Below are 12,608 nucleotides of genomic sequence, written 5' to 3' on the forward strand. Positions count from 1 at the left end.
TCGTCCAGACTTCTGTTCGAACCCGCGTTGCCTAGCTTGTTAAGGCGCTGTAAATTTGAGGGCCTTCCCCGTTGCTTGCCCGTACCTGAATTCGCTACCCTCTCCACCCGGGTCGACTTCTCGGCACTTTCATCACCGCTGTTGTCACTGCGATCAACGTCACCCATCCCCCCACTTTCAATGCTTTCAGCAACTACAGCTGTTGGCAGCCACTACGGTTTTCTGCTCTGTGCGATCGTCCAGTAACTGTTGCCCTCTGGCGCCAGTTTGTGGACTTTGGGTTGTCGGCATCCTACCTTACCCAAAGCTCTGTGACGTTTCCCGCCTTTATTTCCTACCTCTTGCCCCCCTGACCAAGCAACCATTTTTTCACTCCTAACCTCAAAAACTTCACACGCTTCAAATTTTCACTTCAAACCACTCACTTTCACCCTTCACACCTTTTCCTTCACTCACCCTTCTTCTTTTACACTCGATCTCCGCACTTTCTGCCTTTTCTGCATCCACTCACCCTTATTTCCTCCAAGAAAGCCAAAAATACACCACTTGACAAATAATATATATAATAATATTTTTTTTTTTACTCATATTTATTTTCGATTTGCGATTGGACCGTAAGACATAAATAATTTGAAATCTACGATTTGAAATCAATAAATATCAACGGTCGAAGAAAGGATTGATTTGTTTCATCAAATCATTTTACAAACAATTATTGTACTATTTATTGTAATTTTCAAGAGAATATAAACTTAAGTGGACTTATTTTGAAGCAAAAATGAACTCAGTAAATTTTTATTAATTTATTAATGATATATTTACCATTTAAAAATCTGATCTAAAAGTTAAGTTAGAATTCGTATTTCAATTCAAATAGTCTATTATTCGTATTCTTTGCATAATGTAGAAAAAATTTGTCGCTACATGCATTAATAAAATTTAATTTGAGCTTATACTGCATTGAAACTTGCATGAAATAGTGAAATAATTGATTTTTTTTACATTGGTGACAAAAGTTTGGTCTTCACTGTAAAAGATGGAAATTCTATCTTAAAAGATTTGTTTTTAGTATTAAATCATTGCTTTAAACACAGTCAAATGGACCAGTTCAAAACGTTCCCAACACGGTGCCAACTGGAATACCGGGCAGTGCCTTACCCAAAACAACGATCGAAGATCCAATGTTGTTCCTTCAGTATCAAAGAATGCAGTTGATGCAAAACCAACAAATGTTTCTCAGGCAAATGGCGATTGCGAAGCTCTCTCAGTCAGACCATTGGCCATCTTTGAGTCCAGTGGAGCAGAATCAATTAATTCTACAATATATTGGCCAGGAAACTGAAATTCCGGAGATGCCGATGAGCCATAATCCGTTCGTCCCGCCTTTAGCGACTCCGGCAACTAATCCGGTGATGCAATTGTTTAATCAAATGCAGGTGTGTACTTTAAGTTGGATAGTAGCCAGCGCTCGAGTTTTACATTTGAATTTATTACTGTTTTCAAGGGCTGTTTTTTTATATTTATTTTGTGAATGCTTTATGTGGTACCCTTAGGCTAAATCGCAAATGGAAAACCACATGGCGCCAGGAGGACATCCGAATGCCGCGCAACATTCAGCACCACTCGGCTTTTTACAACAAATGATTCAGGAGAGGAGCGCACGACAAAATATGCCGGGAATGCAACCCCCGCCTATAAATTCAGCGCCTCCACCAATGTCAGAAGACAATCCTATAAAGTCTCTGCTGCGGCAACTTAACGTTCATGCCAATGGACATCCACAGGTGCCAGTAGAGTCTGTTTGGCCTCAACCACCACCTCATATCACCCCACCGTTTAATGCACAAAGTTGGCTAGCTCAGGTAAGATTTAGTGGTTTCGGTTCAATTATTTAGAACACAAACACTATTTGATTTTAAGAGCTGATTAATATCTTGTGTTTATTACCCTTTCGTTGTAGTACCAAAATTTATTGTGCAGGTTGGACCTATACCTGCAATGCCCCCTGGGCAGATACCCAACTCATTGTGGGATATACACGGAAAAGACATTAAGACTGAACAACAAATATTAGTGAGTAGCATTCGTACACTTTTTAAGAATATTCATTACCTAAAGTTGGGCGATCTCGATTCGATTATACAATAGATTGATTTTTCATTAGATTTATCTATCTAAATTGGTCTTTTGTCTTCTGAGATATCGTTGCTGGGGTAATACTGCTATAAAAGCTACTTTTTTCGGTCTTGTAAACATAAAGGGTTCGTTTAAGGTAAAATTAAATAAAATTAACGATATTTCTAAGGATTTTTTTTTCTTTTATTACCGATAATAGTTGCTTAAAAATCAAGGGTTCCGAGGTTTTAGTTCTCGCACCAAAGCTTGATAAAATCAAGGAACAGTTCCGTCAATTTATCTCTCGGAATTTCTCTCACTATATAAAAGAAAAAAAGTTTTTTTTACGGCTGACATTTTTTGTTATAGGGTCAATACGGTTATGTATATGTGTGATAACGGAGCTAGTGTAATCAAGGTCAAATTTGTAATGCAAAGCAAATTATTAATTAACTTTTATCGTTATAACCCAATGCGTACAAGTGTCAAAAACATCAATATTATTTTTAAATAAACTGAGAGGCTTTTTGATAACTCGAATTCATAATTGCGCCATCCGGTCTTTGAGTTTGAATATTTGTTTCTATTTTTCCAAGATATTGAAGATTGTTATTTTTGTGTTTAATTGAAGGAAGATTTTAGGACTTATGCTGAGTCTATTGTCACCATAGTCATGCCCCGAAAGCAATTAGGAGTGGATATACTTTGTGTTTGAAGAAAAAATATACCCAGGCTCATATGACAATCACCGACTTCGCAAATTCAAAAACACCCCGAAAATTAGCTTTTCAACCTAAAGGGTTCTTCTTAAGTCTAAAATTCTTAGGATATACACCGTTTATTTTATGAAAATGTCTCCGGAAGGAAAGGTCATTTGAATAAAGTCGAAAACCTCGTATTTTGAAAAAATTGGCAACATTTCGGACATAATGTGATCCGTTTTCAAGCCTGTTGAAAGATAATTGATTTAATATACGAACATCTTACACAAAAATAGAAACATAACATTTATCATAAAGAAAATAAAAAATAAAATATAAATAATCAGATCTTAGTCGATAACAAATTATGAAAATATAAAAAAGATTCAATCTTTTAATGAGTTTGATCAAAACAAAAAAAAAGTCGAAAATAACAGAAGGAGTCATTAAGGTTAAATAGCTACAATGCGTGTGTAGTCAATAAATTATAAAAATAAGTAAATAAGATCTTAAACTATAATAAATTATCAAAGTGTAAAAAAGAAAAAAACAGTGCTAAAGCAAATAAATAGTGTATGAACAAAATTTACCTTAGAACACCAGTTGAAAAAGGAGTAAAGGAGGCACTTGAAATTCCGTGTTGGTAATCAAAATAAATATGGATTTAGTCTTATAATTGTCAAAAAGGAAATGTGAGAAGTCCAAAGAAAATCAGCAAACTTTATCAATGTGTATTTGTTAATGCACATTGATGGTTGAAAAACAACATTTTGGATATTCATGTTAGCTAAAGTTAACATCAAAATACCTGTGTAAAAGAGAAAATATAGAGAAAGTTAGAAAAACACAAAAATAATATGAAAACTGATGATTATTTTATTAGGTTATGTTAAAAAATTTAAGCATTATGAATTTAAGTACAAATAATATCTTACCAACATATTTTTCAATTACTAGACATCTTCATTAAACTGGACAGTCCCACATTTGTTCTAAAATGTAAATGAGAAACAAATTTTTATTGAAAAAACATTGTAAAAACGAAAAACTCCAAAAAACAGCGGAAAACGTCATCCTTGGACGCCATGGCTCAACTCGTGTTCATAAAGTCATCATTAATAGGAAATACTACAAGTGTTCATGAAGACATCAAAATACCACTCTTTATTTGAAAAAGGGCAAAAGATGAAAGGAGGTGTGTTAAAATGTTTAGATTGAGAACAAGAACCGAAAATAAGTTATAAGAAGAAAAAATTGAATGTTGTATAGAGAGCTGTAAAAGTTAGGAAGTTTGGATTTTTCAAATCTAAGATTAACAGAGTTTTTTCCTTTTTCATAAAATAGGATTCTATAGCTAAACGCTTATTAAGATTTTTTTCAATAGCCACAATTTTTGGATGTTCAAAATCAAAATCATGCCCAGTTTCAATTCGGTGTATTTCAAGCGCAGTGATATTATCTAGATTACAATTTCGGCGAGTATGTTCTCTAATTCTGTAGTGTAGAGGTCTGCTTGTGTGTCCAACATAACAACAATCGCAATTTGAGCAATTAAATTTGTAAACAACATCTCTTTTTTGAAAAATGTCTAATTTGTCTTTAGGAGACGGACAAAGATTTGAGTCGGATTTTATTGGCCTGAAAATTACCTTTATGTTATTCTGTCTTAAAATAGTTGCAAGTGTATCAGTTATTCCTGAGATGTTTTGAACTATAGTGAAATTTTTAAAGTTCTTATGTTCTTCTCTTAGTTGATTATAAATATTATTAATTCTGATTTTAATAAGTCTATTAATAAGATTAATGGGATAGCCATTTTGAATTAAAGTTGCTTGTATTAGTTTAATATTCTGTGTTCTAAATTTAATGGAATACAATTTAATAGCTCTATCTATGAGTCCGAAAATCATTCCTTTCTTTTGTGACCAAGGATGTTGTGATAAGAAATGTAGATACCTTCCAGACCGTATGGGTTTGTGGTACCAATTAGTGAGAAGAGATTCATTATTGGTTCTAGTGACAGAAACGTCTAAAAAATTTAAAATAAAGTTTTTAAGTGACCTTTCCTTCCGGAGACTTTTTCATACATTAATCAAAGCTCGAAACTAAGAAAAAAGATGTAATCAATATACCGTTTATTTGTTTTGAACAAAAATTTAAAAACTGCTTTGAAATTAAATTCTTTTAGATATTTTAAATATGAATCTTGGTAGGCTAAATCTCCCGTTTTTTGGTACCTCCAAACTTTGAACCATCACATTTTTTTACGGGGCGAAAGAATTAACTTATATTTTTCTTTTTCAAGTTTAACTTATCAAATAACTTTAAATATCTTGTGTACTTAAAATTGCATATTTACGGTGTCACTTTGTTTCACGCGTTGAGTTTTTAATAGTTAAACATAGATGGTTCCAAAATCGACACCAGATGTATCCAAATTATGATAATTAGAATCAATTTGGAATCTGGACACTGAAATTGATCCGCATATTGAACTGAATTATTATGTTACCTTTCAGGAAGAACAGAACCTCAGGTTACAGGAAGACAAAAAGAAAGAGGAGTTGAAAAAGCTAGAAGAGTTAAAAAGACAGGAAGACGAGCTATTATTAAAGCGACAACAAGAAGAATACGAAAAGCAAACAGAGGCATTGAAACGACACTTAGAAGAAAAGAGAAGAATCGAAGAAGAGAAAAAGCGTAAGGAAGAAGAGAAACGGAAACAAGAAGAGGATCTGAAAAAGAAAGAGGAGGAGAAGAGACGCAAGGAGGAGGAGCGAAGGAAAGAAGAGAAGAGAAAGCTAGACGAGGAGCTGAACAAGAAGAAACAAGAAGAAGAAAAGAAAAGAAAGGAAGAGGCCAAGAGGCAGGAAGAGAAATTAAGAAAGGAGGAGGAAAAACGAAAGAAGCTAGAGGAGGAACAAAAAAGACAAGAAGAGGAAAAGAGGAGGAAGGAAGAGCAAGCTGCCAGAAAAGCTGAAGCTGAGGAACAAGCTCGAAAAGCAGAGCAAAGGCGACGAGAAGAAGAAGCTCTTCGTAAATTACAGGAACGCAGTAAGGCTCCTTGGGCTCAAGCAACTCAAGCAGCACCTCCAGTGGCTCAGGCTTCTCTTGCAGACATTCAAAGACTTGAGCGAGAGAAAAAGGCTGAACAGCTTAGGTACCAGCAGATGCTACAATTGCAGTTGGCGCATCAAAAGGCTCAAGAAGCTGCGCAAGAAGCAGTCGCGGCTGATTCTTCTAAACGTCTACAATTTAAATGGGCTGAAAAAACCGCAGGATCCAATAAGCAGCCTCAGGTTAAGAGCCTGGCGCAAATTCAGCAGGAAGAACAGGAGCGCATCGCGAAGGAAAGAGAGAAGCAGGAAAAAACCAGTCAGAAGGAATCTGCGGTTGCACTTCAAAATGCTGGAATCTGGGGAACTGCCTCGCAGTCGCTGACCTGGGCAAGCTCTGGGAATGCTGGCAGTCAAGGATGGGCTGGTGGAAGCAGTGCTGGTGGTTTTTGGGATGATCCGTCACCAACAAAGGCCAATTCCGGGTCCAAACAGGCCAATAAACAAACCCCGTCAAAAATGGCTGCCGCGCAGCCTCAACTTCCGCAGGTGAATAACAAGACTACTAAGAACAAGACCAAGAGGGAGGAGGAACTCGTGAAGAAGCTTTTTGAACAGAACACTGCCAAGCCTGATGACTTTACGCAATGGTGCAACAAGGCACTGGCTGGTCTCCAAGTTTCTGTAGATAGTAAGGATAATTTTTATATTCTAATTAAGGATTTTGAAGCGTATGGCATTGGGGAGAAATACCCGTCTAGCAAAACTAGCCGCTATGAGTATAGAGAGTCACATACAATTTATATGAAGTAGAATAATTGAAAAAGAAAGTGTTTAAAACGGACAATCAATAAAGTTAGATGCTATGTTTTTTTGCATGTATTTGCTATGCTCATTTCGGTTTTGCTTAGTTCACATAGGGGCTGATAGTATTGCTTTTAAATCCCCAATAGCTTTCCGGGAAAATAATGTTCCGTGTGAAGGCACCCGTTTTTATTTTTAATTTTATTCACATAGTTTTCTCAGTCAGAAACCCAATTATTTACAATATAAAATTTGGCCAATATTAAATCCTTCATGGCCACGGGAAAATAAGATAAGGGTGCCTTAACTCCGTAAACTATTTTCTGAAATTTTGGTAAATGATTGTTGATTATTTGTTATTATATTGATAATTAAATTATGGATGGATTGTTCTGTTTTCTTTAAAAAAGCGTCTATTATCGTATTACAAATAAACTTTAGTCTATCTTTCCGAAACGGATAAGAATTAGGCTAACTACATTTTGTATGAAATTTAGTAAACACGTAGAAGTGTTAAAAGAAATAAAAGTCTTTAAAAATTTCTTGTTTTGAAAGTTATAGGAGTCTAAATAACATTACAAACTCTATAATACAACATACTGGAGTTTTGAATTCGTAAGAAATATTGCGAAAAATAACCCATCGTTATATTAATGCGGTTGTATTTTTATTGTGAAAAATTATAATTGAGATGCAAATCTTGTTCTGTAGTTCCAACGTTCATTGGCTTTTTGCGGGATATCGAGTCGCCGTATGAAGTTAAGGAATACGTACGACTCTATTTGGGCGACGACAGGCTGTGCATGGACTTCGCTAAACAATTTTTGGAAAAGCGAAGCAAGTGGCGTTCGTCTCAGAGGCCTCAAGCTCAAGCAGACGATCTGTGCAAACCAGCTCCTGCCATAAATCCAAACGCTGCTACTGAATTCCAAGAAGTCAAGGTAACTTATTTTATTTTCAACTAAGTATGTAATTGAATTTTTTGTATACTGAATTCTTGACCATTTTTTCTACCTACCTGTTTAAAAAAAGGGAAACGTATCTTATTTGAGATATGTGTGGTAAAATCTTATGTATGCACAAAAACAACTGTTGAGGGTGGCCGCTGGACCGGGAAAAACGGGGAAATGACAGTGACTTTATTTTTCGATCGAAAATGTTACAAACCTTTAGAAGAAAAATCTATCCAAGTTCTATTTCAGCAGTTTTTTAAAAATAATTACTTGAATTATATTTTTCAATTATATCATTCAGTTCACAGTACGTAATTCGAAAATATTTTACTTTAAAAATTTTCCATTTTAGATTATTATTTTGAAGCGTACATTTTTTATTTAAGTATTTTAAAATACAGTCCTGAAGACTTAAACAAGTAAAAAGTAAAAGCTTTTGAAGTTGAAATTTTGTGATGAAACAGACTGGCCACAAGTCAGGGAAGTCAGGTATATGTCAAGAAGAACAAGTTTGTCACGGAAGTCAGGAAAATGAAGTAACTGTCAGAGAAAATAGAAATTGATGTTTTAATATTATTTTGGAAGCACTCCCTAATATCAATATAAATATTTTTTCAATGTACATCGTTTTTAAATAGAATTCGATTCTTAGTTTTTTATTTATAGTTATCTATTTATTGATAGTTTGGATACATGCCCTTACTTAATCAATCCATTCGGACATGTAAAGCGTATTTTTCTAGCTTGTTTTACTATTTTGCTTGGCTCATTTTTTAAACCTTATTCGCATTTGTAATACTTTCATGTCAGGAAAATTCGTCTAAATGTCAGAGAAATTGGAAAATTCAATATTGTCGCCACCATGTAAAAACCATTTTTATTTTATTAGCTGGAAATACAATAAATATAACATTTTAAAGTGGATCCGTACTTTAAGTATTACAATACTAAGGTTTTCCAGATGTTAACGTTAGAAATTAAACAGTTTTGATTCGGATGTCTTCAGTCATTAAAAAGAATTTAACCATCCGATTGAAACCTCATAAACTATTTTCAACTTAAAAATAACTTCATAATTATATATTCTTAATTAAAGGCATTCATTATATTTAAAATATTGTTTCTGTCTAAAATATTCCATTTTAGCCCATTCAATTCTAAACGATAACTATTTAATGTTTAGAAATATTTGACTGCTCATTTAAGACGATTAATTTGAACACAAATATTTAAAAGTAAACAATTTTAAACTTAATTGTTTGACATAGAAAATATTTAATTGTTAAAATTTGGGAGAGCTTTTAAACCCTGACTGTTATAATTGAATTTGTTCTGTTTGAAAAGATTTCTATTTTTAAGTGTAATTGTTAAATTCTGATGTGTAAGTAACAATTGAACCGACAATTTTACCGACAAAATTCGGCTATTCGTACTGAGATTTCGGTGCAAATATCCACAGCCTAATTTAAAACAAAATGTAGATTTTTGCAGATTTCAAGCAAAAAATTTAGAGGCTTTGTAAGTATTGTGAAGGGCTTTAAGAGAATATTTAAAAATATTTCCAAAATTGTCAAAAAAGAATCTAAAAGATTTTTAAAACATTTTAAGTACTTCTAGTTTTCTCAAGATTTCGAAATAAAATTTTGAAGCTTTTCAAGTATGTTTAAACTATTTAAGATGAAAACAATTTAATTTTTAATTCAGTAAGTACCCCATTTAAAAAATCCATTTTAAATGTTTTTGACTTAAAATTACTTAAAATAATGTAATTTTGAAACTTAAAAAATTGTAAAAGTTCATTGATTGATTCTCAAATTTAGAGCATTGAAAATCATAATGCAGAATTATATTTTTGGCATTTAATCTGCATCTTTGAACTTAAAATAATGTATAAAAGTTAAAAAAATTAAATTTGGCAGTTTATCTGCACTTATTAAAATTTTTTCTATTGAACAGTGTTAGTGCCTTCCATTTTATGCGATTTTATTTTTATTGAGAATTTTAGTACAGCATTTTTGAATTAAAAAACTTTCAAACTTCAATTTTAAAGTTTAAAATTCAAAAATTCCACTTTGAGTCCTTTAATTTTTGTTTATTTTTTATTGCTTCAAACGGAAAAATGTTTAGCTTTAGAGTTCGAATTTTTTAGTTTTACATGGAGAGAAATTTTAAGAGATTAATTCATGGAACTGCATTATTTTAGAGCTACAATTTTACGTGATTTAAAGTGTCGGACGATGTAATCTAAAAGCATAGAATTCGAGACCTCAGAGCATAGGAGCGTGGTCTAATGCCTGAAACTTCGAGGCCTATGCTTTAAAAGCAAGGGTTCCGATCTCTTAGTTCTCGCGCCAAAGCGTAATAAAATCAAGTAGTGCCGTGAATTAATTTCCCAAAATTTCTCTCCGTGTACTCTAAAGTATTTCTTTTCGAGTTTTTAATATATTTTATATCTTCTCAACTGAAATATGAAAAAATGTTAGTTTTCGAAGTACAAGAACTTTGAATTGAAAATCTCGAAGAATTGTAGATTCGAGTGTGAAGAGTAGTTTGCTTCCAATCAATGTTTTAAAGATGCAGAATTAGAAATAAAACCCTTTTAATAATTTAATTAATGTTATTTCAGAACGATCAAAATTTAATAAGTTTAGATTACTACGTTTAAAATTAAAGTATTTTAAATTAGCCTGGTCTAGGTTGAACGACATTTGATGAAAATAGAACAAATGTTTTCGGCCTATTCTACAATTTTCAATTTTAATCAGTTATAGTTAAATAATTTAAGCTAAATACGCTTAAGATCTATTTTTTTCAATTTGATTAATTATAAACTGGGAAAAATTAAGCTAGTAGCATTTAAAACTGGATATTTTTTAAATAGATGCTTAAAAATAATAAAATTTTATTTGAAATTGGAGGGAACCATTTTTAAAAGAAAGTGTTAAAATGTAAACAACTTTTAAGGAAATAGGTAAAAAACTGTTTAATTCAAATTTAAAACATTCAAAATTGTGCAATTTAGAAAATTAAATTTCTTTAAGACTTGCACGATTATAAATTCACGAGATTCGAAGTCGAATAAATTGGGATTGCGAAGAAAATGCTTCAAGTTGCACAATTTTTTGATATGAATAATTAAACAATGTCCAGCCTAAAATCTAAATTGTTTATAATTGTACAATTTCAAATTGAAAGTTAAGGAACTAAATTAAAAACGTTAAAAATTGAATAATATCATGTTCAAAATTCATAAATCAGACGTTTTTGTTTTTCCAAAATCTTAATTTTAAGAGGTGCCTCCGTACACTTAATGGGGAAATATCAGTTTTTGGGGGTTTTTGAATAACTTCTATACATTTATTGAAATGTTAAAGGAAAGTTATAGGATTTCTGGAGGACTTTCCAGCAAAGAATTGTATGTGTCAGTCATGCGGGGTTTTTGGGGAGGAGATTTTTGTATTTTTTGCATTAATGTTTTATTCAACAACAAATTTGACTTTATTTTTCTTAACGGCCAAATCAAAATTTACGAAATTTAAATTAGACCAAAATCCAAATTAAAAATCCCATTTAACGTCCAATAATCAAATTGATGCAAAATCCTGTTAAACAAAACAAGAATTCAACAACCAAATTTGGACCACAACGAATAAACGAAAACCAAAAATCCTATTGTAATCTGAAGAAAACAAAAAAAAATAAAATTTTCGGAAAAAAATAAAAAAGAGGAAAGAAGAATAAGGAGGCAGCCAACCACATCCCCTTCCTTCTCTTTTTCTTTCTTTCGTCTTTTTTATTTTTATTCTCATCAAATTATAATAAAATAAAAAAAAACATAAATAAATAAATAAATTTGCATTACCAACGTTTCGGTACTCGTACAGTACCCTTATCAAGGCAAGAAAAATTTAAGTGGTAGAAATTGACAGCACACACGAACAGGTGCTCTCTCTTTGATACCTGAGAATCGAATGAGGGTCAGTAGGCCAATCTGTTGTAAACACAATACAAATATCTGTCACAATTACATCAGAAATAGAAAAAGTAAAAGAAAAACAGAATTCATGAAACAGTTACTTTATATGTAATTAATCATATTAGCATAACTTTTGTTTAACCCATCCAAATCGATTTTTAAATTAATAGATAACTTTTTTTTGTTTTTTAATATAAAGCATTTCTATGAATTCCCTGTTTCTCTCATTACTTTCACTATGCAAAATGTGAACATTATCCCAGTCAAACTCATGGTCAACATCAACAAATGCCTTTGTATGTCTGGCAAGAACACTTTTATAACAGCGTCCTAAACGAACATCACTTTTGTGCTCTTCTACCCTAGTATTAAGAAGCCTGCCCGTTTATCCCACGTAATTGGGATCTTACAGATCCTGCAAGTGATTTTATAGACAACACCACCCTTTTCAAAATTATCTAAAGGATTTTTGAAAAAATTTATCACCGAATCCATTTTAAATGGAATGCGGAAAATAGTATCAATTTTTAATTTTTTAACATAAGTTCAATAATTTTAGAAATTTGACCAAAAAATGGAAGAACAAAAGTATTAAACGAACTATATTCTTTTAACGCTTTCTGATTATCTACAAGCAAATTATTAATCTCTATGTTTTTGATTTTTTGAATTCTAATTGGTAATAATATTACCATTCCAACCCTTAATTACGAGGGTAGTTCAATAAGTCCTTAGAATGACCAACATATGGCGCGCGAATCGCTCCAAATCATCTGTTTTCAGTCAGCACCACTCCCGACTAGATATATGGTGCAGTCACAGTCCACATCTTCTGAGTTTACGTGTTTTTATAACCAATTGAAAAAAAGAAATTGTTCGTTAAGAAAAATGGAAAAAAAATGAGTTCAGAGCGGTAATCAAACATTTTCATTTAAAGGGTTTAACTTCATATGAGATAAAAAATGAATTGGACTCAGTTCATGGCACATCTGCCCCTGCCTTA

General features: G+C 32.4%; 1 protein-coding gene across 5 annotated transcripts in view; it reads left to right on the top strand.

The window, feature by feature from the left end:
* LOC117177486 (GRB10-interacting GYF protein 2-like) overlaps positions 1-12,608 on the top strand; it is a 37,465-nt gene that overhangs the window by 17,544 nt on the left and 7,313 nt on the right. For all 5 annotated transcript variants that reach the window (XM_033368214.1, XM_033368216.1, XM_033368213.1 and 2 more), the window contains 5 exons: positions 1,095-1,436; positions 1,554-1,862; positions 1,981-2,073; positions 5,336-6,563; positions 7,388-7,617. In XM_033368214.1, the coding sequence (XP_033224105.1) occupies positions 1,095-1,436; positions 1,554-1,862; positions 1,981-2,073; positions 5,336-6,563; positions 7,388-7,617 (2,202 nt within the window). The remainder of the gene's footprint in view (positions 1-1,094; positions 1,437-1,553; positions 1,863-1,980; positions 2,074-5,335; positions 6,564-7,387; positions 7,618-12,608) is intronic.

The sequence above is a fragment of the Belonocnema kinseyi genome, chromosome 7, assembly GCF_010883055.1.
Source record: "Belonocnema kinseyi isolate 2016_QV_RU_SX_M_011 chromosome 7, B_treatae_v1, whole genome shotgun sequence".
Lineage (NCBI taxonomy): Eukaryota > Metazoa > Arthropoda > Insecta > Hymenoptera > Cynipidae > Belonocnema > Belonocnema kinseyi.